The sequence below is a fragment of the Heterodontus francisci genome, chromosome 11 (assembly GCF_036365525.1).
Source record: "Heterodontus francisci isolate sHetFra1 chromosome 11, sHetFra1.hap1, whole genome shotgun sequence".
In the NCBI taxonomy this organism is placed as follows: Eukaryota; Metazoa; Chordata; class Chondrichthyes; order Heterodontiformes; family Heterodontidae; genus Heterodontus; species Heterodontus francisci.
Genome location: NC_090381.1, coordinates 74,706,594 through 74,733,932, shown reverse-complemented (window position 1 = coordinate 74,733,932; position 27,339 = coordinate 74,706,594). Strand labels below are relative to the sequence as shown.

Below are 27,339 nucleotides of genomic sequence, written 5' to 3'. Positions count from 1 at the left end.
GATGACTTTAAAGTGGGGTGTTACGACCAGGTGTGAAAGTGTCTAGGAGTCTTTTGCTGTCTTCACCTGGGCTTATTGCAACAGAGTTTAATTTTAAACACATTGTGTTTTGAGCTCTTCCTTTGTGAATCCTTGTTCACAGCATTCCAATTATCAGGTGGACACACCAGATTTTTCTTAGGTTTAAAGAAGAAAAGTAAAATTTATCAAACTTACTTAAACTCAAATATGGTTAACGCCTACGGATATACGATGCGCCCATGCTAGCTTGCACATGTAATAGACACATGCAAATAGGGACAGAAAAAAAAGAGAGGAAAATTTGGTAGAGAGGGGTTTGAGGCAATATTGGAAGAATTTCTTCTTTACTGTGCTTAGAGCTCACTTGATTGTAGGTAGTCTTGTTGTTCATCGGGGTCCAGTGTTCTTCTTAAACCTTGTTCACGTAGGAGACTTTTCTCTCTTTGAGGTTCACTTGTTTTCACAAGATTCAATTCCGCGGGAAAGAGATGGAGGCAGGCAGGAGAGAGATGTTCTCAAACCAGGAGCTTTCTGAGTTCAAATTCTCTGTTGGAAATTCAAATTCAAAACCTCCAACAGTCAGTCAGTCATGTGACCAAAACTGGTCTGACCACTTCTTCTGTGTATTGGGGAAGCAACAACTGGGTCCCCATTATTCCAACACTGTCAGTTACTATACAAATGTCTTTCTAGCCAGGAGCTTGCAATTTTAAGTTTTAATGTTTCCTGACATGAACTGGAGTAGCCATATAAATACCTTGGCTACGAGAGCAGGTCAGAGGCTAGGCATCCTGCGAGGAGTACAGTGGCACAGTGGTTAGCCCTGCAGCCTCACAGCTCCAGGGACCAGGGTTCGGTTCTGGGTACTGCCTGTGCGGAGTTTGCAAGTTCTCCCTGTGACTGCATGGGTTTCTGTCAGGTGCTCCGGTTTCCTCCCATAGCCAAAGACTTACAGGTTGATAGGTAAATTGGCCATTGTAAATTGCCCCTAGTGTAGGTAGGTGGTAGGAGAATTGAAGGAAGGTGGGGATGTGGTAGGGGACATGAGATTAATGTAGGATTAGTATAAATGGGTGGTTGATGGTTGGCACAGACTTGTGGGCTGAAGGGCCTGTTTCAGTGTTGTATCTCTCTCTATGAGTAACTCACCTCCTGACTCCCCAAAGCCTGTTCACCATCTACAAGGCACAAGTCAGGAGTGTGATAGAATACTCTCCACTTGCCTGCATGGGTGCAGCTCCAACAACACTCAAGAAGCTCAACACCATCCAGGACAAAGAAGCCCGCTTGATTGGCACCCCATCTACTAACATTCACTCCCTCCACCACCGACGCACAGTGGCAGCAGTGTGTACCATTTTCAAGATGCACTGCAGCAATGCACCAAGGCTCCTTAGACAGTACGTTCCAAACCCGCGACCTCTACCAACTAGAAGGACAAGGGCAGCAAATGCATGGGAACACCACCACCTGCAAGTTCCCCTCCAAGTCACACACCATCCTGACTTGGAACTATATCGCCGTTCCTTCACTGTCACTGGGTCAAAATCCTGGAACTCCCTTCCGAACAGCACTGCGGATATACCTACCCCAAATGGACTGCAGCGGTTCAAGAAGGCAGCTCGCCATCACCTTCTCAAGGGAAATTAGGGATGGGCAATAAATGCTGGCCTAGCCAGCGATGCCCACATCCTTGAATGAATTTTAAAAAACATGGGGCCTTGTCCAAATTGTTGCTTAGCCCTAACCCACTTTATCTCAAGAATATGCTTGGTCTTGACTTCCTATGTGCAATGCCATAGGAGATTGAGATTAAAGTATTATTACGACAAATGTATATCTTTATATTGGAGCTAAATTATGCATATATTTCATAAATATCTATTTATACATTATTAGAAAGCTCACACCTTGATCCAAGTATCCCCTGCCTTCTAACTCAGCTTCACCTGAAGACTACACTTGACCCTAAATCACGGTGTGCAACACAACAGGAGAACAATTAGTTTATTACTCGACCAGTACAGTGGGAAAAGCAAACACGCCACAATTTAACATATGAACATACGAATTAGGAGCAGGAGTAGGCACTCGGCCCCTTGAGCCTGCTCTGCAGTTCAACAGGATCATGGCTGATCTGATTGTAAACTCAACTCCACATTCCTGCCTACCCCCAATAACCTTTCACCCCTTTGCTTATCAGGAATCTATCTATCTCTGACTCAAAAATATTCAAAGACTCTGCTTCCACCACTTTTTGAGGAAAAGAGTTCCAAAGACTCATGACCTTCTGAGAGAGAAAAATTTCTTCTCATCTCTGTCCTAAAAGGGCGACCCCTAATTTTCAAACAGTGCCCCCTAATTCTGGAGTCCCCTTTCCACATCCACCTTGTCAAGACCATTCAGAATCTTATATGCTTCAATCAAGTATCCCCTCACTTTTCTAAACTCCTGTGAAAACAAGCCCAGTCTGTCCAACCTTTCCTCACAAGACAACCTGCTCATTCCAGGTATCAATCTAGTAAAAGCAAAATACTGCGGATGCTGGAAATCTGAAACAAAAACAAGAAATGCTGGATTCACTCAGCAGGTCTGGCAGCATCTGTGGAAAGAGAAGCAGAGTTAACGTTTCGGGTCAGTGACCCTTCTTCGGAACTAGTCAATCTAGTAAACCTCCTCTCAACTGCCTCCAATGCATTCACATCCCTCCTTAAATAAGGAGACCAAAACTGCACACAGTATTTGAGATGTGGTCTCACCAATGCCCTGTATAACTGAAGCATTACATCCTTACTTATATTTTCAGTTCCTCTCGTAATAAAGGATAGCATTCCATTAGACTTCTTTATTACTTGCTGTACATGTATACTAACGTTTTGTGACTCATGCTCTAGAACACCTAGATACTTCTGTATCTGGGAGTTCTGCAGTCGCTCTCCATTTAAGTAATACTCTGCTTTTTTTATTCTTCCTGCCAAAGTGAACAACTTTACATTTTCCCACATTATATTCCATCTGCCAGATTTTTGCCCACTCACTCAACCTATCTATATCAGGTCTGCAAGCTCCTTATGTCCTCTTCACAAAATACTTTCCTACCTATCTTTGTGTCATCTGCAAATTTAGCTACCATGCCATCGCTCCCCTCAAAGTCATTGAAATAAATTGTAAAAGGTTGAGGCCCCAGCGGGACTCCACTCGTCACATCCTGCCAATCAGAAAAGGACCCATTTATGCATATTCTCTGTTTTCTGCCAGCCAGTCAATCTTCTATCCATGCTAATATATTACCCAGTACACCATGAGCTCCTACTTTGCACAATATCCTTTTCTGTGGCATCTTGTCAAATGCCTTCTGGAAATCTAAGTACTGTATGTCACCGAGCTCCCCTTTATCCACGGCACATACTACTCCTTCAAAGAACTCCAGTAAGTTGGTAAAACATGATCTTCCTTTCACAAAACCATGCTGACGATTCCCGATTACCTTGAGTGTTTTCTAAATACCCAGCTATAGCCACCTTCATGATCAATTCTAACACCTTCCCCACAACAGATGTCAGGCTAACTGGCCTATTTTCTGCCTCCCCTCCCCCCCACCCCTTCCTGAATAGAGGGGTTATATTTGCTATTTTCCAGTCTGATGGAACCTTTCCAGAATCGAGCGAATTTTGAAAAATTATCACCAACGCATCTACTACCTCATTAGCCACATCTTTTCAGACCCTAGGATGAATCCCATTAGGACCCGGGTACTTGTCAACCCGCAGCTCCATCAGTTTGGTCAGTACCGCTCCCTGGTGATTGTAATTTCACCAAGCTCCTCTCTTCCTTCCGCCTCCTGATTTACAGCTATTACTAGAATGTGCTTTGTATACTCTATAGTGAATACAGAAGCAAAATATATGTTCATTTCATCTGCCATTTCCTTATTATCTACTATTAATTCCCCATTCTCACTCTCTAGAGGACCAACACTCACTTTACTTACTCTTTTTCCTTTTTAAATACCTGTAGAAACTCTTGCTATCTGTTTTTACATTTCTAGCTCGCTTCCTCTCATACTCCAATTTCTTTCCCCGATTAATCTTTTAGACATTCACTGCCATTCTTTATATTCTGACCAATCATCTGACATGCCACTCATCTTTGCGCAATTATATGCCTTTTTCTTAAGTTTAATGCTTTCTTAACTTCTTTAGTTAACCACAGACGGTAGGTCCTCCCCTTAGAATTTTTCTTTTATAGTAAAAATATACTTATCCTGAGTATTCTGAAATATCCCCTTGAATGTCTGCCACTGCTTCTCTATTGATCTATCTCCTAGCCCAGTAACCCAGTTCACTTCAGCTAGCTCAGCATTCATGCCCACATAGTTGCCCTTATTTAAGTTTGAAATACTAGTCAAAGAGTCGTACAACATAGAAACAGGCCCTTCAGCCCACCATGTCCATGCTGACCTATACTAATCCCCCTGCCTGCATTAGTATCAGAGGGATACAACACTGAAACAGGCCCTTTGGCCCACCGAGTCTGTGCCGACCATCAACCACCCATTTATACTAATCCTACATTAATCCCATAACCCCTACCACATCCCCTACCTCAATTCCCCTACCACCTACCTACACTAGGGACAATTTACAATGGCCAATTTATCTTTCAGCCTGCAAGTCTTTGGCTGTGGGAGGAAACTGGAGCACCTGGTCGAAACCCACGCGGTCACAGGGAGAACTTGCATACTCCACACAGGCAGTAGTACCCAGAACCAAACCTGGGTCACTGCAGCTGTGAGGCTGCGGTGCAAACCACTGCGGCCCAGTGCACCCCAAATTCCATATCCCTCTATGCCTTACTCATTCAAGTACCTATCCAGATGCCTCTTAAATGTTGCTACTGTTCCTGCCTCCACCACCTCCTCAGGCAGCTCATTCCAGATACCCACTACCCTTTGTGTGAAAAATTTAAACCCTTTGAAGCTCTTTAAACCTCCTCCCTCTCACCTTAAGTCTATGCCCTCTAGTTTTAGTCACCCCTACCATGGGAAACAGACTCTGGCTATATACCCTATCTATGCCTCTCATAATTTTATATACCTCTATCTTGTCCCCTCTCAGCATCCTTCACTCCAGGGAAAACAGACCCAGCCTATTCAATCTCTATTTATAACTCAAGCCCTCCAAACCAGGCAACATCCTTCTGAATCTTTTCTACACCATCTCTAGTTTAATCACATCTTTCCTGCAGTGCGGTGACCAGAACTGCACACAGTACTCCAAATGCGGCCAAACCAATGTTATGTACAACTGTAACATGATGTCCCATCACTTGTACTCAGTGCCTCGGCCGATGAAGGCAAGCATGCCATATGCCTTCTTCACCACCCTGTCTACCTGTGTTGCCACTTTCAGGGAACTATGTACTTGCACCCCAAGGTCTCTCTGCTCAACAACACTCCCCAGGGCCCCGCCATTCACTGTATATGTCCTGCCCTGGTTTAACTTCCCAAAATACATCACTTCACACTTGTCTGTGTTAAATTCCATTTGCCAAACCCTTGGCCACTTTCCCAGTTGATCTATATCCTGTTGTAAACTTAGACAACCTTCTTTGACAAGGTCCCTCATGGCAGACTGGTACAAGAGGTGAAGTCACATGGGATCAGAGGTGAGCTGGCAAGATGGATACAGAACTGGCTCTGTCATAGAAGACAGAGGGTAGCAGTGGAAGGGTGCCTTTCTGAATGGAGGGATGTAACTAGTGGTGTTCCGCAGGGATCAGTGCTGGGACCTTTGATCTTTGTAGTATATATAAATGATTTTGGGGGAAATGTAGCTGGTCTGATTAGTAAGTTTGCGGACGACACAAAGGTTGGTGGAGTTGCGGATAGTGATGAGGATTGTCAGATGATACAGCAGGATATTGATCGGTTAGAGACTTGGGCGGAGAAATGGCAGATGGAGTTTAATCCGGACAAATGTGAGGCAATGCATTTTGGAAGATCTAATGCAGGTGGGAAGTATACAGTAAATGGCAGAACCCTTAGGAGTATTGACAGGCAGAGAGATCTGGGCGTACAGGTCCACGGGTCACTGAAAGTGGCAACGCAGGTGGATAAGGTAGTCAAGAAGGCATACGGCATGCTTGCCTTCATCGGTCGGGGCATAGAGTATAAAAATTGGCAAGTCATGCTGCAGCTGTACAGAACTTTAGTTAGGCCACACTTAGAATATTGCATGCAATTCTGGTCGCCACACTACCAGAAGGACGTGGAGGCTTTGGAGAGGGTACCGAAGAGGTTTACCAGGATGTTGCCTGGTCTGGAGGGCATTAGCTATGAGGAGAGGTTGGATAAACTCGGATTGTTTTCACTGGAACAACAGAGGTGGAGGGGTGACATGATAGAGGTTTACAAAGTTATGAGCGGCATGGACAGAGTGGATAGTCAGAAGCTTTTTCCCAGGGTGGAAGAGTCAGTTACTAGGGGACCTAGGTTTAAGGTGAGAGGGGCAAAGTTTAGAGGGGATGTGCAAGGCAAGTTCTTTACACAGAGGGTGGAGGTGAGTGCCTGGAACTTTCTGCCCGGGGAGATGGTGGAAGCAGGTACGATAATGACGTTTGAGGCATCTTGACAAATACATGAATATGGTGGGAATAGAGGGATACAGTCCCTGGAAGTGCAGAAGGTTTTAGTTTAGGCAGGCATCAAGATCGGCGCAAGCTTGGAGGGCCGAATGGCCTGTTCCTGTGCTGTACTGTTCTTTGTTCTTCACTTACCATTATACAACCAATTTTGGTGTCATCTGCAAACTTATTAATCATGCTCCCTATATTCACATCCAATTCATTAATATATATGACAAACAACAGAAGGCCCAGCACCGATCCCTGCGGCACACCACTGGTCACCGGCCTCCAATTTGAAAAACAACCCTCCACTACCACCCTCTGCCCCCTATCACCAAGCCAATTTTGTATCCAATTGGCTAGCTCACCCTGGATCCCATGTGTTCAAACCTTCTGGACCAGCCTACCATGTGTGACCTTGTCAAAGGCCTTGCTAAAGTCTATGTAGACAATGTCCATCACCCTGCCCTCGTCAATCCTCTTGGTCACCTCCTCAAAAATTCAATCAAATTTGTGAAACATAATTTCCCACACACAAAGCGATGCTGACTATCCCTAATCAGACCATGCCTTTCCAAATGCATATAAATCCTATCTCTCAGAATCCCCTTCCAATAACTTTCCCACCACTGATATCAGGCTCGCCTGCTGTTCACTGGCTTATCCCTGCTGCCCTTCTTAAATAAAAGGCACAACATTAGCTATCCTCCAGTCTTCCGGTACCTCACCCGTGGCTAACAATGATACAAAAATCTCTGCCAGGGCCCCAGCAATCTCTTCCCTTGCTTCCCATAGCATCCTAGGATACACCTGGTCAGGCCCTGGGGGTTTATCCACCTTAATGCGCTTCAAAACCTCCAACACCTCCTCCTTTGTAATGTTGATATGCTCCAGGATATCACTGTTCCCTCCCTTGAACTCACTAGCTTCCATGACCTTCTCCACGGTAAATACAGACAAGATGTATTCATTTAAGACCTCGCCCATTTCCTGTGGCTCCACACATAGATTACCACACTGATCCTTAAGGGGACCTACTCTCTCCCTAGCTACCCTTTTACTCTTAATATATTGAGAGAATCTTTTAGGATTCTCCTTTATCTTATCTGCCAGGGAAATCTCATGGCCCCTTTTTGCCCTCCTAATTTCCTTCTTAAGTGTACTCCTACATCCCTTATACTCCTCGAGGGACACGCTCGATCCCAGCTGCCTATACCTGACATATGCCTCCTTCTTTGTCCTGACCAGACCCGCAATATCCCTCGTCAACCAAGGTTCCCTAAACTTGCCAGCCTTGCCCTTCCATCTAACAGGAACATGCCGGTCCTGAATTCTTCGTATCTCACTTTTAAAAGCCTCCCACTTGTCAGACGTCCCTTTACCTGTAAACAGCCTCTCCCAATCAACTTTTCAGAGTTCCTGTCTGATGCCATCGAAAGTAGCCTTCCCCCAATTTCAGACTTCAACCTGAGGACCAAAGAACAAAGAACAGTACAGCACAGGAACAGGCCATTCGGCCCTCCAAGCCTGCGCCGATCTTGATGCCTGCCTAAACTAAAACCTTCTGCACTTCTGGGGACCATATCCCTCTATTCCCATCCTATTCATTTATTTGTCAAGATGCCTCTTAAACGTCATTATCGTACCTGCTTCCACCATCTCCCCGGGCAGCAAGTTCCAGGCTCTCACCTCCACCCTCTGTGTAAAGAACTTGCCTTGCACATCCCCTCTAAACTTTGCCCCTCTCACCTTAAACCTATGTCCCCCAGGAACTCACTCTTCCACCCTGAGAAAATGCTTGTGACTATCCACTCTGTCCATGCCGCTCATAACTTTGTAAACCTCCATCATGTTGCCCCTCAACCTCCGTCATTCCAGTGAAAACAATCAGAGTTTATCCAACCTCTCCTCATAGCTAATGACCTCCAGACCAGTCAACATCCTGGTAAACCTCTTCTGTACCCTCTCAAAAGCCACCACGTCCTTCTGGTAGTGTGGCGACCAGAATTGCACACAATATTCCAAGTGTGGCCGAATGAAAGTTCTGTCCAGCTGCAGCATGACTTGCCAATTTTTATACTCTATGCCCCGACCGATGAAGGCAAGCATGCCGTATGCCTTCTTGACTACCTTATCCACCTGCGTTGCCACTTTCAGTGACCGGATTAAACTCCATATGACATTTTTCTGCCCAAGTCTCCAACCGATCAAGATCCTGCTGTATCCTCTGACAATCCTCATCACTATCCGCAACTCCACCAACCTTTGTGTCGTCCGCAAACTTACTAATCAGACCAGCTACATTTTCCTCCAAATCATTTATATATACTACAAAGAGCAAAGGTCCCAGCAATGATCCCTGCGGAACACCACTAGTCACATCCGTCCATTCAGAAAAGCACCCTTCCACTGCTACCCTCTGTCCTCTATGACAGAGCCAGTTCTGTATCCATCTTGCCAGCTCATCTCTGATCTCGTGTGACATCACCTTTTGTACCAGTCTGCCATGAGGGACCTTGTCAAAGGCTTTACTGAAGTCCATATAGATAACATCCACTGCCCTTCCTTTATCAATCATCTTCGTCACTTCCTCAAAAAACTCAATCAAATTAGAGAGACACGACCTCCCCTTCACAAAACCATGCTGCCTCTCGCTAATAAGTTTGTTTGTTTCCAAATGGGAGTAAATCCTGTCCTGAAGAATCCTCTCTAATAATTTCCCTACCACTGACGTAAGGCTCACCAGCCTATAATTTCCTGGATTATCCTTGCTACCCTTCTTAAACAAAGGAACAACATTGGCTATTCTCCAGTCCTCTGGGACCTCACCTGTAGCCAATGAGGATGCAAATATTTCTGTCAAGGCCCCAGCAATTTCTTCCTTTGCCTCCCTTAGTATTCTGGGGTAGATCCCATCAGGCACTGGGGACTTATCTACCTTAATGCTTTGCAAGACACCTTTTTGACAATGAGATGACTGAGACTATCTACACTCGCTTCCCTAGGCTCATCATCCACCAAGTCCTTCTCTTTGGTGAATACTGATGCAAAGTACTCATTTAGTACCTCGCCCATTTCCTCTGGCTCCACACATAGATTCCCTTCTCTGTCTTTGAGTGGGCCAACCCTTTCCCTAGTTACCCTCTTGTTCTTTATATATGTATAAAAAGCCTTGGGATTATCCTTAATCCTGTTTGCCAATGACTTTTCATGACCCCTTTTAGCCCTCCTGACTCCTTGCTTAAGTTCCTTTCTCCTGTTTTTATATTCCTCAAGGGATTCGTCTGTTCCTAGCCTTCCAGCCCTTACGAATGCTTCCTTTTTCTTTGACTAGGCTCACAATATCCCGCGTTATCCAAGGTTCCCAAAACTTGCCAAACTTATCCTTCTTCGTCACAGGAACATGCTGGTCCTGGATTCTAATCAACTGACATTTGAAAGACTCCCACATGTCAGATGTTGACTTACCCTCAAACAGCCGCCCCCAATCTAAATTCTTCAGTTCCTGCCGAATATTGTTATAATTAGCCTTCCCCCAATTTAGCACCTTCACCCGAGGACTACTCTTATCCTTATCCACAAGTACCTTAAAACTTATGGAATTGTGGTCACTGTTCCCGAAATGCTCCCCGACTGAAACTTCAACCACCTGGCCAGGCTCATTCCCCAATACCAGGTCCAGTACGGCCCCATCCCTATTTGGACTAACTACATATTGTTTCAAGAAGCCCTCCTGGATGCTCCTTACAAATTCTGCCCCATCCAAGCCCCTAGCACTAAGTGAGTCCCAGTCAATATAGGGGAAGTTAAAATCACCCACCACTACAACCCTGTTACCCTTACATCTTTCCAAAATCTGTCTACAAATCTGCTCCTCTACCTCCTGCTGGCTGTTGGGAGGCCTGTAGAAAACCCCCAACATCGTGACTGCACCCTTACTACTCCTGAGCTCCACCCATATTGCCTCGCTGCATGACCCCTCTGAGGTGTCCTCCCACAGTACAGCTGTGATATTCTCCTTAACCAGTAATGCAACTCCCCCACCCTTTTTCCATCCCCCTCTATCCCACCTGAAGCTTCTGAATCCTGGAACATTTAGCTGCCAATCCTGTCCTTCCCTCAACCAAGTCTCTGTAATAGCAACAACGTCATAGTTCCAAGTACTAATCCAAGCTCTAAATTCATCTGCCTTACCTGTTATACTTCTCGCATTGAAACAAATGCACTTCAGACCACCAGTCCCGTTGTGCTCCGCAACATCTCCCTTCCTGCTCTTCCTCTTTGTCTTCCTGACCTTATTTACTAGTTCCCCCTCATTTATTTCACTTGCTGTCCTACTGCTCTGGTTCCCACCCCCCTGCCACACTAGTTTAAACCCTCCCGTATGACGCTAGCAAACCTCGCAGCCAGGATATTTGTGACCCTCCAGTTTAGATGCAACCCATCCTTCTTGTACAGGTCCCATCTGTCCCTGAAGAGATCCCAATGGTCCAGATATCTGAAACCCTCCCTTCTGCACCAGCTGTTCAGCTACGTGTTTAGCTGCACTATCTTCCTATTTCTAGCCTCACTGGCACGTGGCACAGGGAGTAATCCCAAGATTACAACCCTGGAGGTCCTGTCTTTTAACTTTCTACCTAACTCCCTAAACTCCCCCTGCAGGACCTCGTCACTCTTCCTACCTATGTCATTGGTACCGATGTGTACCACAACCTCTGGCTGTTCACGCTCCCACTTCAGAATGCCCCCTGTCCGTTCAGAGACATCCTTGACCCTGGCAGCCGGGAGGCAACATACCATCCTGGAGTCTCTTTCGCGTCCACAGAAGCGCCTATCTGTGCCCCTTACTATAGAGTCCCCTATAACTATTGCTCTTCTGCACTTTGTCCCTCCCTGCCGAACAACAGTGCCAGCCATGGTGCCACTGCTCTGGCTGCTGCTGTTTTCCCCTGATAGGCCATCCCCCCCAACAGTATCCAAAACAGTATACTTGTTAGAGAGGGGGATAGCCACAGGGGATTCCTGCACTGACTGCCTGCCCCTTCTAGCGGTCACCCATCTATCTGCCTGCACCTTGGGTGTAACCACTTCTCTAAAACTCCTGTCTATGACACTCTCTGCCATCTGCATGCTCCTAAGTGCATCCAGTTGCCGCTCCAACCGATCCATGCGGTCTGTGAGGAGCTGCAACTGGGTACACTTCCTGCAGATGTAGTCGTCCGGAACGCTGGAAGCGTCACGGACCTCCCACATCTCACAGGTGAAGCACTTCACCCCTCTAACTGACATTTCTAGCACTAATTAATAAATTAATTTAAGATAAATAAATACTTATTAAATCCTTACTAAATTGTTATAACTATATGGTCACTGGTGTTGGATTCCAACTATAAATATTAAATGCTAACTAAATACAGTAATCTCCTCCATCTGGTTTAGTTACGCTACTTACTAATTAGTTAATTAGGGTTTTAATCAATTTTTATCAATGTTTTATTTTCAAATTCAGTAAAAAAAAATTCCCTACCAGCCAATCAGGTCACAGCTTTCCTGTGAAGTCACTTTCAGTTTTTTTTTTAACCAGAGGTAAGTTTTTTTTATACTTACTGGTCCGGAACTCTGCCCTCCGAGTCTTCTCCAGTCAGCTGTGCTCTTTGGAAGCTCTGGGCACCCCTCACTCTGAGGACCGGTAGGAAATGAAAGGAGCTCCTAACTCCCTCCTTTCCAAACTTCCTCACTTCCCAAACTTCCACTGTAGCACTCTATTGCAACCCAAGTCAGCACTCCTATGCAAACAAAGTCAGCACTGTAAGATGGCTCACTTTTATGCTGACTCACTCTCGCCCCCTGAAAACTGGTTTAAACCAATTCTCTAATTAACAAGGTGCAGCTGCAAGCAGAGCCTGAGTGAACCCTGTTTAAAGCTGGTCTAAAACTCACCTTCCCCAACCCTAACGGCAACTGTTAAGTTGATCTGCTAAATAAAAGACAGATTAGATTTAAGATAAAATTAACCCTTAATTATCCTCACTTACCAAACTTCCACTGTCGTACTCTACTGCAACCCAAGTCAGCACTCCAGTGCAAACCAATCCTATCCTTTTCCATAACTAACTTGAAGCTAATCGAGTTATGGTCACTGGTCCCAAAGTGCTCCCCTGACACATCAACCACCTGCCCATCCTCCTTTCCTAAGAGGAGGTCGAGTGTAGCCCCTTCTCCAGTATGTGGATGGCCCTACTACTTCAGAAAACTATCCTGGACACACTTAACAAATTCTTCCCCATCTGATCCCTTAGCACTAAGGCAGTCCTAGTCAATATTAGGGAAGTTAAAATCACCTACTATTACAACCCTGTAATTCCTACACCTATCTGTGATTTCCCTACAAATATACTCCTCCACTTCCCTCTGACTATTGGGGAGCCTGTAGTATAATGCCATCAAAGTGATCACTCCTTTCTTATTTCTACGTTCTACTGATATGGCCTCGCTGGACATTCCCCCGGGATATCCTCTTTAAGTACTGCCGTGATGTCCTCCCTAATCAATAGTGCGACTTCCCCTCCTCTCTTACCTCCACCTCTGTCACGCCGGAAGCATCGGTACACCGGAACATTAAGCTGCCAGACCTGCCCATCCCTCAACCATGTTTCCATAATAGATATAATATCACAATCCCATGTACCGATCCATGTTCTGAGTTCATCTGCCTTACCTGTAAGGCTTCTTGCATTAAAGTAAATGCAGTTTAGCCTACCAGACCTTCCACGCTCCCTGTCCTGCCCCTGCCTGGCCTGCCTACTGGACTTGCTTTCCTTAACCTCTACATTTGCCTCAACTATCTCATCGGAGAGACTAAAATAAAAGCAAAATACTGCGGATGCTGGAAATCTGAAATAAAAACAAGAAATGCTGGAATCACTCAGCAGGTCTGGCAGCATCTGTGGAAAGAGAAGCAGAAGGGTCCGAAGAAGGGTCACTGACCCGAAACGTTAACTCTGCTTCTTTTTCCACAGATGCTGCCAGACCTGCTGAGTGATTCCAGCATTTCTTGTTTTTATTTCATCAGTGAGACTACTACTTTGGGTCCCACCCCCCTGCAAAACTAGTTTAAACCCTCCCGAGTAGTACGAGCAAACCTCCCTGCAAGGATATTGGTCCCCTTCCAGTTTAGATGCAACCCATCCTTCTTGTACAGGTCACCTCTGCACCAGAAGAGATCCCAATGATCCAAGTAGCTGAAGCCCTCCCTCCTACACCAGCTCTTCAGCCACACATTCATTAGCCTTATCCTCCTATTCCTACCCTCACTAGCACGTGGCACAGGGAGTAATCCTGAGATTACAACCCTAGAGGTCCTGCTTTTTAACCTTCTGCCTAACTCCCTATATTCACTTTGCAGGACCTCATCTCTCTTCCTGCCTATGTTGTTAGTACCAATATGGACCACGACCTCTGGCTGCTCACCCTCCCCTTTCAGAATGTCCTGCAACCGCTCTGAGACATCCTTGACCCTAGCACCAGGGAGGCAACATACCATCCTGGATTCTCGTTTGTGGCCACAGAACCGCCTAACTGCACCCCTTACGATAGAATCCCCTATCACTATCGCTTTTCCACCCCTTTTCCTCCCCTGCTGTGCAGCAGAGCCCTCCATGGTGCCACAAACTTAGCTGTTGCTGCTGTCCCCTGGGAGGTCATCCGCCCACCGACAGTATCCAAAACAGTATATCTGTTTGAGAGGGGGATGGCCACAGGGGACTCCTGCACTACCTGCCTGCGCCTACTACTCCATCTGGTGGTCACCCATCTCTTTTCTGCCTGTGCAGCCATTACCTGCGGTGTGACCACCTCACTAAACGTGCTATCCACGACGTCCTCAGCATCACGGATGCTCCACAGTGAATCCACCCGCAGCTCCAGCTCCGTTATGCGGGTAGCCAGTAGGTGCAGCTGGATACACTTCCTGCACACATGGTCCTCAGGGACACTAGAAGCATCCCTGATTTCCCACATGGCGCAGGAGGAGCAGATCACGGGGCTGAGCTCTCCTGTCATGACTTACCCTTAGATTAATTAGCTACTCCCTGACTTAAAAAATACTAATTACGCTAGGGACCTTGTTCACCCCACTCCAATCTAAAGTCCTAAAAAAAAAACACTTTAGTCGTACTCACCTTATCACCAGAGGGTTTTGTTTCAACAAAAAACAAACTTTACCCCATTTTTAAAGATATTTAAATGCACTAACAGCTGCTACTCACTAGTCTTAGATTCACTCTTCTCTCTTTCAAACTAGATGTAAAATACAATCATATTGTGGTCACTGCTACCTAGAGGTGCCTTTACTCTGAGGTCATTAATTAATCCTGTCACATTACACAATACCAAGTCTAATATAACCTGCTCTCTGGTTGGTTCCAGAACGTGCTGCTCTAAGAAACTATCTGGAAAGCCTTCTATTCTCATCCAGGCTACTATTGCCAATCTGATTTTTCCAGTTTATATGTAGATTAAAATTACCCCATGATTACTGCCATCCCTTTATCACAAGCACCAAATATTTTTTCTTGTCTACTTCGTCTTACATTATGGTTACTGTTAGGGGGCCTGTAGTCCACTCCCACTAATGACTTCTTTCCCCTACTATTCCTCATCTCCGCCCAATCTGATTCTACATTCTGTTCTTCTCAACCAAGGTCATCTCTAACTATTGCACCAGTGCCATCCTTGATTAAGTGTGATACCCCTCCACCTTTACCTAGCTTCCTATTCTTCTTGAATGTCATATACCCCTCAATATTCAGGACCTAGTCCTTGTCATCCTGCAGCCATGTCTCCGTAATGACTATTAGATCATATTTATTTACTTCAATTTGCGCTATAAGTTTGTCTACATTGTTATGAATGCTACTTGCATTCAGATACGGAGCCTTTAGTTTTGTCTTTTTGTTATCTTTGTAACATCTAGTCTTGACTGTTGGTGTGTTCTTAGGTTTTTTCCATCTGTCCCTTCCTGCCATTCTCTGGCCTTCTGGCAAATTACTATTCTGCTCTCCTGCCTTGACTCTATGCCTTGGTTTGTTACAACTATCCAGGCTTGATCCCTCAACCTCTTTGTTTAGTTTAAAGCCCTCTCTACTTCTCCAATTCTATGGTTTGCTGGAACACTGGTCCCAGCACGGTTCAGGTGCAGACCGATCCAACAGTACAGCCACACTTTCCCCAGTACTGGTGGCAGAGCTCCACAAACTGAAACCCACTTCTCCCACATCAGTCTTTGAGCCATGTATTCATTTCACTATTCTTATGTGCCCTCTGACTATTGGCAGGTGGATCATGTAATAATCCAGAGATTATTACCCTTGAGGTTCTGCTCTTCAATTTGACACCTAGCTCCTCATACTGTCTAAGCAGAACCTTTTTCCTATTCCTACCTATGTCATTGGTACCTACATGGACCCTGACAACTGGATCGTCCCCCTCCCACTCCAAGTTCCTGTCCAGCCCTCAGCAGATGTCCTGGCACCGGGTAGGCAACACAGCCTTCATGACTCATGCTCTTGGCTGCACAGAACAGTGTCAATCCACCTCACTATATATCCTCCACTACCACTACATTCCTTTTTGCTCCCCCCACTTGAATGGCTTTCTGTACCACAGTGCCATGGCCAGTCTGCTCAACCACCTTGCAGACCCCACTTTCATCCACACAGGTTGAGGGCACCTCAAATCTGTTTGACAATTGCAAAGTCTGAGGCTCCTCCACTACTGTCTGCTCAGTCCCTTTACCTACCTCACTCATGGTCACATCACTGCTGACAAAAACAAATGACCCTGTTCTAAAAGGTGTGACCATCTTCTGAAATGAAATGTCCAGGTATTTCTCCACCTCCCTTATGTTGCGTAGTGTTTGCAGTTCGGTTTCCAGATCAATAATCCTGATCTGGAATTCCTGTAACTGATTACACTTTCTGCAGATGTGTTTGCCCTGGATTGCCTTGGAATCCAAAAGCTCCCTCATACCACAGCTGCAACATAACACCTGTCCTGCCATTGTTACTTATGCTATTAGTTAATTCACTTTAATAACTTAATTACTTTCTTAATTAACACTCTCACTATTTCCCAATCTACTAAGCTTAACTAGAATTACCAAATAAAAACCTTACAATTTCTAAAATTACCTGAGTTTTGCAAGATAAATGACAAAAAACTCACCAATCAATCATCTACCTTGGAGTCAAAGGAAGAAGACTCACCAGCTGCTGGAGGCTATAAAAGATAAGAAATGGAGCACCTCTTTCCCTCTCTGCACTGAATTCCCATGTGCACCAAATTCCAGCTTCACTCTGGCAATGTCTCACTCAGGCAGATGCCTCCTCTCACTGCATCCCCTCACATTTGCCTGATCTTTGCCCACTCACTTAACCTATCTATATCGCTTTGTAGCTTCCTCATGTCCACTTCACAACTTATTTTCCTACCTATCTTTGTGTTATCAGCAAATTTAGCAACCATATCTTCAGTCCCCTCATCCAAGTTATTTATACTAATTGTAAAAGGTTGAGGCCCCAGCACTGAACCCTGCAGCACACCACTTGTTACACCTTGCCAACCAGAAAGTGACCCATTTATACCTACTCTCTGTTTCCTGTTAGCTTGCCAATCTTCTATCAATGCCAATATGGTACCCCCCCTAAACATGAGCTTTTATTTTCTGCAATAGCCTTTGATATGGCACCTTCTCAAATGCCTTCTGAAAATCTAAGTGCAGTACATCCATCGGTTCCCCTTTAGCCACAGCACATATTACTTCTTCAAAGAACTCCAATAAATTGGTTAAACATCATTTCCTTTTCACAAAACTATGTTGACTCTGCCTGATTACCTTGAATTTTTCAAAGTGCCCTGCTATAACGCCTTAAATAATAGCTTCTAACATTTTCCCTATGACAGATGTTAAGCTACTGGCTTGTAGTTTCCTGCTTTCTGTCTCCCTCCCTTTTTGAACGAAGGAGTTACATTCGCAATTTTCCAATCTAATGGAACCTTCCCCGAATCTAGGGAATTTTGGAAAATTAAAAACCAACGCATCAAGTATCTAATTAGCCACTTCTTTTAAGACCCTAGGATGAAGTCCATCAGAACCTGGGGACTTATTAGCCTGCAGCTCCAACAATTTTTTTAAACTTAGGGCTTTTAGTATGGAGATAGTGACATTTTCACTTAGACTGCAAGAGCTACACCTTTTATATAAAGAACAAATTGTTTAGTTCAAATGGAAATAAAAACTGTAGTTTAATTGAAGAAAAAATAATTCATGAAATAAAGCTGATGTTATTTTGACAGGAAATTATAATAGAAAACAGATGCCTCTGGATGTTCCTAAAAAAGTGTTGTAAAGTAAAATCTACACGGCGTTACAAGAAGATGCAAAGAATAATTAAAAAAGAGCCACACTGGCCTCCAGAAGATGATTCAAACTATACATCATTTTGCATCAGGGAGGAAGAAGCTCGAGAAGCATATTCTAATATGAGCTATGAACATGACAAAATTGCGAAAGAGGCCCCAAATGGATATGCAAGTTCTACTGCAAAGCAAAATTAGGAGGGAGGCTACTAGAACAACGACATTCAAAATGCTTATGTGTAACACTGCAGCAAATTTTAGTTTCACATTGTGGTACCATTCCACCTGTAAATATTTCCAATTGACTCAACAGTCTTTAGTAAACAGTTTTTATAATGAGGCACAATAATGAATGTGGGATTAATGTAAATGATTTTTTAAAGTAATTAAATTAATTTCCATAAGACATAGATACACAGAAAATCATCTGAGAATTTTGGGCAATCCTCATTTATCCTGGGTTACAGTACTCTTTGTTTACTGCTGTTGCTTTCATAATGTCAATATCAGAGTCATAATGCACCTTCCATTTCATTCACAAACTATTCAATAAAAAGTACCAGTACACTGGAGCTGCTTAAAATGTTTATTAAGTGCTTACTGGTCCCTACTGCTTTTCCGAAACAAGGTTTAAATCCGTCTGGAATCTGAAGAAAACAGTGCAGATTGGATGGGAAGGCTGACTAAATCTAGTCCTTACTCCCTGTTGCAATGGTGTCCTACACCATAAATAACCATAAGTAAATAATCTAGATAATTCATTTTCATTGCTTCTCCATTTCTGCAACTCCCCACATCAATTCGTATATGTGGGGACATCCCCATCCGGCACTGATCAGAGCTTTCATTGACTTAGTGAAGAAAACAGCAGTCCTGTTATATCTCTAAATTTTTAACTGTCTTTCCACCTCACTGAAAATTTTGAAAATCTCACTATTTTTTATTTGCATGTGCAGCATTTTATACTAAAATGACTGTATCTGTTTCAATGGAGAATGTGAATTAAGTAATTGCATTACGATAATTGCCTAAGAAATCCAAACAGTGATTTTGGCATCTTAACATCTGAATATTTTTATACGGTAGTGATAAGGAAGATATTTGAATTCGATCCTTTGAATTTTCAGTGAGATTATAGATCATTCCTACAACACAACTCTGTCCCACACTTGCATTGGGAGTTTCCCAGATTCCATGGTGGTGTGGAATGCACAGCTGGATTAAGAATTCTTGGGTCCCTGGGCACGAAGAGCATTCAGGGTCCCTCCATACCCCGTACACAACCCCCAGCATGACACCAATTGCCTTGCAACTGAACCCTACTTCAAACAAATTGGTCCTTTACTATTATGGAGTTTCTTTTCTTTAGAGAGTATTTTTATTTGTTAAAGATTCTTATCACCTTTGTTTCTAAAATTATTCATCGCTCAACAGTTTGTAATTTGTTAATTGTGATGGCAGGTGTCAGTACTTATATTGTGACAAATCTGCCGTCTCTACTTTGCCCCCTTTTGATGGTATTTTTAAATGCTAGAATATTTTGATTCAGAGGTTGTATGCAGTTCTTCTGCTTTCTGGTGATTTTTACTGACAGCCCAAGATTTCCACAGGGCCTCTTGAAACAGCCCTTGTAGTTCTTTTTGTTAATCTGCCCTTGTTTTAACAATTTAATTCTGAACCCTTTGGGATACGAGTGCAGTTTGCTGGACAACCTGTGAAAGTTAATAAATCAGGAATATTTTTAAATGAAAAGTTGTCATTTGAAAGAATAAAACCTCTTTACTTTTAAATATTTATTGCTCATTTTCAATTTCCTGTTCGATTTTCCCCTGCAGTATATTCGATGAGGGGATTAAAATGTTAAAACGTTAAAGAATAAAGTCTTTTTAGCTCTCAGAATATAACACAGTAGCACAAATTACAGCTGTAGAGAGAGATAGAAACGAAATTAACAGTTCACAGATCAGAATTTAACATGCTAATGAAATGCTATTTGATTATACCGTGTGTTTAATCTGATTATTTCACTTGATTAAAGATGCATTTCAGCAGTTGGTGGAGGAGGTGGGGGTGGTGTTTGGGTAAAGCAGTATTCAAACATTCTTTTTATACCTCTGGAATGTGTTGGTTTCTTGAATGTGTTGTTGCCTCCCAAATCTGTTCTCATCTTTCCCGGAGCTCCATGTTTGAACTCCTCCAATCAGGTTTAAGCCCCTGCCACAGTAGTGAAACAGTTCTTGTCAATGTAACAAATGACATGACATATGTGACTGTGACAAAGGTAAACTTTCTCGACCTGTCTGCAGCCTATGAGATGGTTGACCACACCATCCTCCTCCAACACATCTCCACTGTCATTCAGTTGAGTGGGACTGCTTTCACCTGGTTCCATTCTATCTAATTGTAGCCAGAGAATCACTTGCAATGGCTTCTCTTCCTTCTTCTGCAACATTACCTCTGGTGTCCCCCAGGGATTTATCCTTGGCCCCCTCATATTTCTCATCTACTTGCTGTTCCTCAGTGACATCATCCGAAAGCTTTGTATTAGTTTTCACATGTATGCTGATGACACTCAACTGTACCTCACCACCACCTCTTTCAACTCCTCCACTGTTGCTAAATTATCAGACTGCTTATCTGACATCCAGTACTGGATGAGCAAAGGTTTCCTCCAATTAAATATTGGGAAGACTGAAGCCATTGTTTTCGGTTGCGCTCTAGCTACTCCCCTGGCAACAGTTTGAGATTAAGCCAGTCTGTTCGCAACCTTGGTGTCATGTGACCCTAAGATGAGCATTGGACCTCATATTTGTGTCATCATTAAGACTGCCTATCTCAACCTTGGTAACATCACCTGTCTTCTCCCCTGCCTTAGCTCATCTGCTGCTGAAACCCTCATTCATGCCTTCGCTTCTTCTAGACTTGATTATTCCAAGGCACTCCTGGCTGGTCTCCCACATTTTAGTCTCCATAAACTTGAGGGCATCCAAAACTCTGCTGCCCGTGTCTTAACTCGCACCAAGTCCCATTTCCCTCTCCTCCCTGTACTCAATGGCTTACATTGGCTCCTGGCCAAGCAACTTCTTGATTTTAAAATTCTCATCCTTGTTTTCAAATCCTTCCATGGCCTCGCCCCTCCCTATCTCTGTAATCTCCTCCAGCCCCACAACCCTCCAAGATATTTGCACTCTTCTAATTCTGGCCTCTTGTGCATCCCTGATTTTAATTGCTCCACCATTGGTGGCTGTACCTTCAGTTGCCTAGGCCCTAAGCTCTGGAATATGATTCCCCACAGTTGAAGTTGAGGCCACATTCACATCAGCCATGATCTTATTGAATGGCGGAGAAGGCTTTCTCCTGCTCTTAATTTATATGTTCATACATTTCTCTGCCTCTCCACCTTGCTTTCCTCCTTTAAGACTCTCCTTAAAACCTGCCTCTTTGACCAAGCTTTTGGACATCTGACCTAATATCTCATTTTGTGGCCCAGTGTCATACTTTATTATATAATGCTCTTGTAAAACATCTTGGGACTTTTTATTACATTAAAGACGCTATATAATTATAAGTTGTTGTTATTGTTTTAAATTGTCCTGACTAATGGGTTTAAACTCTATTGAAAGGAGTCAGTGAAATGCATCTGTGCAATCTTAATTTCGTTTCTAATCAATATTATCCAACTAAATGTCTTACATTGGCTCCTGGTCAAGCAACGTCTTGATTTTAAAATTCTCATCCTTGTTATAATAAATATACCTTAATACAACACACTTGTAAAGTGACTATGGCTGGGATTTCAGGTTGGGCGGATGGGAATAGGCCACCGACTGAACAGTCAGTGGCGAACCCACTTCCGCCTCACCTGGGGATCTGACCTGCATTTTATGGGTCCCCAGGATTTAATTGTTCTCAGGCGGGACTTCCACCCGCTTGAGGGAGGAAATGCTTCTGGTGGAAGTGGCCACTGCTGGGACAGCAGCCCAACCGAAGACATGAAACAGGGAAGACAGGTAGGTTTTGGTTGCCTCGCCAGGGGTCATCTGTCGGGTCCCGGCGAGGCAAGGGTGGTCGGTTGGGAGGAAGGGGGGCATGTTGGGTGCTGGAGGTGGTTGGGGTAGCGAGCGTAGCTCTCCATTTGGCACCCTGTGTCCGATGAGCAGGACCCGCCACCCCCCCCCCCCCCCAACACCCTGGGACGATCGCAGCTGCCTCGTTTTCACAGGCGGCTTTTCCCAGCTCCAGGATGCCCACTTACCACGTGTAGAATCCATGTGGAGGAGGCACTTAAGGGCCACGATTGGCTTGGGGCAGGTGGGCAGTTCACCCCACCCCTTCCCTACAAAAAGGGGGGGCGGAGGCAGGAGCGGGTCGGGAAAGCCTCCCAGAGCCTCCCGCTCCATTTTATGCCACATCCCCCGCCACCATCTGGCTCTTTGGGGTGGCGTAAAATTCCGGCCTATCGCAGGGATTTCACGTTCGGCAGACGGGAGCCGGCCACTGACTGAAAAGCTGGTGGCGAACCTGTTTCTGCCTCGCTTGGGGATCCGACATGCATTTTACAGGTCCCCAGGCTTTAATTGTTCTGAGGTGAGACTTTCACCTGCTTGGGAGGAAGTCCCGCCTCATTGAGCTGCCAGCCAATCAGTGGGCTGGCAGCTCTTAGTCCCACCGGTAGCGCCACCGGGGGTGGGGGCCACCTCTGGGACTGCAGCCCAGCTGAAGACATGGAGCCAGGAAGACAGGTAGGTTTTGGTTGCCTTGCCGGGGGTAATCGGTCGGGCCTTGGTGAGGCAAGGGTGGTCGGTTGGGGGGAAGGGGGGCATGTTGGGTGCTGGGGGTGGTTGACGTGGCGGGAGTGGCCCTCCATCGGGCACCCTGTGCCCGATGAGCACACCACCTACCCACCCCGGGGCAATTGCTGGTTTTCACAGGCGGCTTTTCCCAGTTCCAGGATGCCCACTTACCATGCATAAAATCCACATGGAGGCAGGCAAAGGCCCTTAAGTGACTGTTAAGTGGCCACTAAAGGGCCTTGATTGGCCTGGGACGAATGGGCTGTTTATCGCCTCCATCCCGCCCTACGTAAAGGATGGGGGGGGGGGGGCGGAGGCGGGAGCGGGTCGGAAAAGCCTCCTGCAGCCTCCCATTCCATTTTCTGCCACCCCCTACTTCCCCCTCCACCATTCGCTTGTTGGGGTGCTGTACAATTCTGGCCTATATCTTGAATTTTAGCCTAGAGGCTGGTTGGAGAGTTGGTGGTTGTGGGGTGACTTGTGAGGTTGGGAAACTTGGAAGAACGGATTGTTATGCCAATCACCATTACTGATATTAGCTTTTAAATTCAGATTTAGTTAATCAACTGAATTTAAATTCCCCAGGTACTGTGGTGGGATTTGAACTTATGTTTCTGCATCAACTGAAAAAGATTGTTTTGCACCATTAGTACTGTGCATTGACTGCAATGGTACTAATCACAACCAATGTACAGGCAGCTTTTAAATATTCTTTCAAATTTTAAAAGAAAATATCATCTGAGCTATTACACTGGTACTCAAGCCACAGACATTGCCAGATATAGGCTGATGAGCAGTGCTTGCCCATACATTGAATTACATCTACACAGTGCATTTTTATTGATTATAACTTTAATGAATGCCATGTGCTATTGCAACTTTCTGCACAGATTTCAGTTATATCTAAAACATCATGCATCATGATTCATATTTGAATGCAGTCCAGTCCACTTACTTATGAAGTGGAGGTGGATCGATGCACGTTCAATTCATGTCCAAGTAACTTTACATGTTCCTTAATACAGAACAGATCATTTTAGTTTACAAATAAGACATTTGTAAATCCTGATTATGTACAATCTGTCATTTAAAATTACTTGTTCAAATTTATAAAGCTATGTTATCATTTTTTATCCCATCAAGGAACAAGTCTTGTGCCTTATAAACAATGCAATATCTTGACAGCAAGAGCCGTACACAAGTGACTTTGTACTATATAAAAAATATCAAAACTACATAAAGAAACATTGAGCTGTTTGATAATTTTCCCTTAACATAGCAACATTTTGGGTCTTGTTTTTAACATCTGTCTTATTTCAGCATTCTGGATCTTATTCTTGATTTTTGTCCCTCTTCATTTTTTGGGCCAATAATTTCCTCAGAACTGGTCCCCCTCCACCACTGTAACTTTGTCAGAGACCCCAGTTGCACACAAAGTTATGGTGGTAGAGTAAGAGCGCCTCCAAACAAATTTCTGGTCTTTGTCTCTCTCAAAGGGAGAGATCCTTAATCTGTCTCTTGCTATCAATAATGCTTTGCATGTTTCTATTTATTCCTTTTCAGTTATCTGTTGGTTTCCCTTTTACCATCTGTGCATTTTTTTCCTCCAACTATTTATGTCTGTCTCTGTTGCTTCTCAAATCCTACTTATCTCTATCACTTCATCTGCATCAGTCCCTGTGTGCTTCTGTCACTCCTCCACTGATCCCGATCTATCTGGGTCTCTCTTTTTCTATCTATCCCTATATGACACTTGCAAATTGTTTTTTGTCTTAGATTGCAAGTTTATATGAGCTTATTCATGTGGTGCAAATTATAATGGAGTTATTTAGTAAAAGGTGACATTACATAGCAGTTTCACAAGGTGTCAAAACTATATTTTATTTTTATTTTGAGACTTACTGGTCATAGTACCATTTTGCTTGTCTGTCACCAAATCAATTCGTTTCTGTCTCTCCTCTCTTTTTGCATAAGTCTGCCTGTACCCCTTCCATTTGAGTCTTTCTGGAGCGAGGACACAATGGTGCTATACAGGCAACCTCCTTTCCATACAGCTCTATTCACAGGCAAGTTTATTTGACATCTGGATACTGCATAGTTTGCTAATTGCATATAAATTTTGCACTTTACCTTGTAATTAAATATGAACAAGCCACTGACTTACATTGTGCAGTTAATGCACAAGTAGCATTTATTATATGTATGAATATATTAGTTAACATCTGTACAATGAAATACATTATTGAGAAATATTTCAGAATATATTAATTTAATATCACATAAACAATATTCAATGTTTTCTAAATTTAAGATAATTTAAAATTGCCAAAATCATTTTTCAGAAAAATAAATGAACAATTTGGCTAAAGGTAGTTGAATATAAAATTTTAATGCTGATTAAATTATAGGAACAAAAAACATCAAACCATATTTTTGTTCATTTATTTTTTAATTTGTCTCAGTTTTCATGTACAACTGCTTTCCTCTTATTCTCATAGATTCTTCAATAATTTCTTTGCCTTGACCTATTTTGAAATAGTCCAATCAGTGAGAAGGCACCAGCGGCAGCTGTCACAAAGGAAATGGCACTGATAGCTCTGTTTGCCTAAGGAAAAGTGGATTTAACAACGCATTAATACAACAGGCCAGCAGTTTTGGGAACCTATTGATTAGATGATATGTTGGTTGATGTGGAAAATTGGAAAGTCACAAAAAGATCATGCCTGGCAGTTGACCATGTTTGCTTCCCTTTGAAAGACTTTTTTGAAATGATGAGTGAATAAAATATATTTTGCAAATCTTAAAATATAAGTTTTTATGAGAATGGCTGTAACCAACTCATAGGCTGAATTTTACCAGCCCATCGACAGCGGGAATTATGGAGGGGAGCCCGTTAAATATTTGGGGGAGTGGCCCACCAAAACCCCCCACACAAGAAGGTCCCGCCGCATTTTACCGGCGGCAGCGAGTCCTCAGTGCAGTGCCCCCCCACCCCCCGCCGCTTAGCAGTGGGGCCTTCATTTAAATATTAAAATCAATGCAAATAAATTTACATCTATTTACCTTGTCCCAGCGGCCATCCCACGCTGATATTACAGCTGCCAAACGGAAGTCCTGCGCCTTCGGAACTCCGTTCCAAGGCGGGACACTGGTGGGGAGGGAGGAGGAGTGAAAATTTCAGGGCGGGAGGGGGCTGAAGGGGATGGGGGGAAGGGGCTGAAGGGCAAAGTTACAAAGTTCGGGTGGGGGGGCAAGGTTGATGATTAGGAAGAAGAGGTTTTCTGGTGTGTTAATAACATGAAATGGCCATGGCGGCCGGGGGGGTGGGGGGGAGGGGGCCTCGATCTGCTAATAAAGTTTTCCATTTTTCTTTGCCCACATTGTGACTTTAAAACTTTAAATTACCAGTAGGGCTGAAGCCCTTTAAAAATGGCGCCGTGCCTGCGTGGTGGCGCAGGACGCCATTGCCAGGGATGGAGCGGCGGCCCCCTCTACGTCATCGGGGGCAGCTGCTCTGCCCCCTCCATTTAAATGAGCCCCCCACGCGAAATATTGCAGAGGGCTCAGCAGCAGCACATAGGCATGAAGCCCATGGCTTCATTGATGATCGGCTATTCAATAAGTGTTACTCTTGGAAACAAAAAAAGTAATCAATTTAAAACAGCACCTGGCAAAATCTACAAACTCAGTTAAAATATCCATGATTAAAAAGTAGATATTAAAGAAATGTTTCAAAATATGGTGATTCAAAAAAGCACCTAGTGATATAAACATATACTTCAAAGCTAATTAAAAATTGATTGGTTGTATTTTACAAAGTGCTTGTTTCTGTCAATTCTCTGCAAATTGAGAAATATTAAGGCAGTTATGTTGACCTTATATAAGACATTAGTTCGGCCTCAGCTGGAGTATTGCCTCCAGTTCTGGATGCCACACTTTAGGAAAGATGTGAGGGCATTGGAAAGACTACAGAAAAGATTCACAAGAATCATTCCAGGAATGAGGAACTTCAGTTATGAAGATAGTTTGGAAAAGTTAGGACTGTTTTCCCAGGAGAAGAGAAGGCTGAGAGATGATTTGATAGAGGTATTCAAAATCATGAGGAGTCTGGACAGAGTAGATAGGGAGAAAATGCTCCCACTCGTAAAAGGATTGAGAACGAGTGGGCACAGATTTAAAGTAATGGGGAGGAGAAGCAAAAGCGACATAAGGAAAAAAAAGTTTGTCACAGCAAGTGGTTAAGATGTGGACTGCGCTGTCTGAGAGTATGGTGGAGCCAGTTTCAACTGAAGCATTCAAAAGGGAACTAGACAGTTATATGAAAAGGAAGAATGTGCAAGGTTACGGGGAGAATGCAGGGGAATGGCACTAATAGAATTGCTCTTTCGAAGAGCCGGTGTGGACACGATGGGCCGAATGGCCGCCTTCTGCGCTGTGACAATTCTGTGATTTTGTACATACACTGCTATACTCATTCAGC

At 44.1% G+C, this 27,339-nt stretch overlaps 2 protein-coding genes across 5 annotated transcripts in view; one reads left to right on the top strand and one right to left on the bottom strand.

Annotated features, from left to right (window-relative positions):
* Window positions 1-18,309, top strand: part of LOC137375038 (probable cation-transporting ATPase 13A4) — a 143,576-nt gene extending 125,267 nt beyond the window's left edge. The window contains 1 exon segment of the mRNA XM_068041662.1: window positions 18,004-18,309. Coding sequence (XP_067897763.1) covers window positions 18,004-18,309 — 306 coding nt within the window.
* Window positions 18,310-25,299: 6,990 nt separating this feature from the next.
* The window catches only part of plaat1 (phospholipase A and acyltransferase 1), a 28,443-nt gene continuing 26,403 nt past the window's right edge, over window positions 25,300-27,339 (bottom strand). For all 4 annotated transcript variants that reach the window (XM_068041482.1, XM_068041479.1, XM_068041480.1 and 1 more), the window contains exon 4: window positions 25,300-25,464. In XM_068041482.1, the coding sequence (XP_067897583.1) occupies window positions 25,363-25,464 (102 nt within the window). In that variant the 3' untranslated portion in view covers window positions 25,300-25,362. The remainder of the gene's footprint in view (window positions 25,465-27,339) is intronic.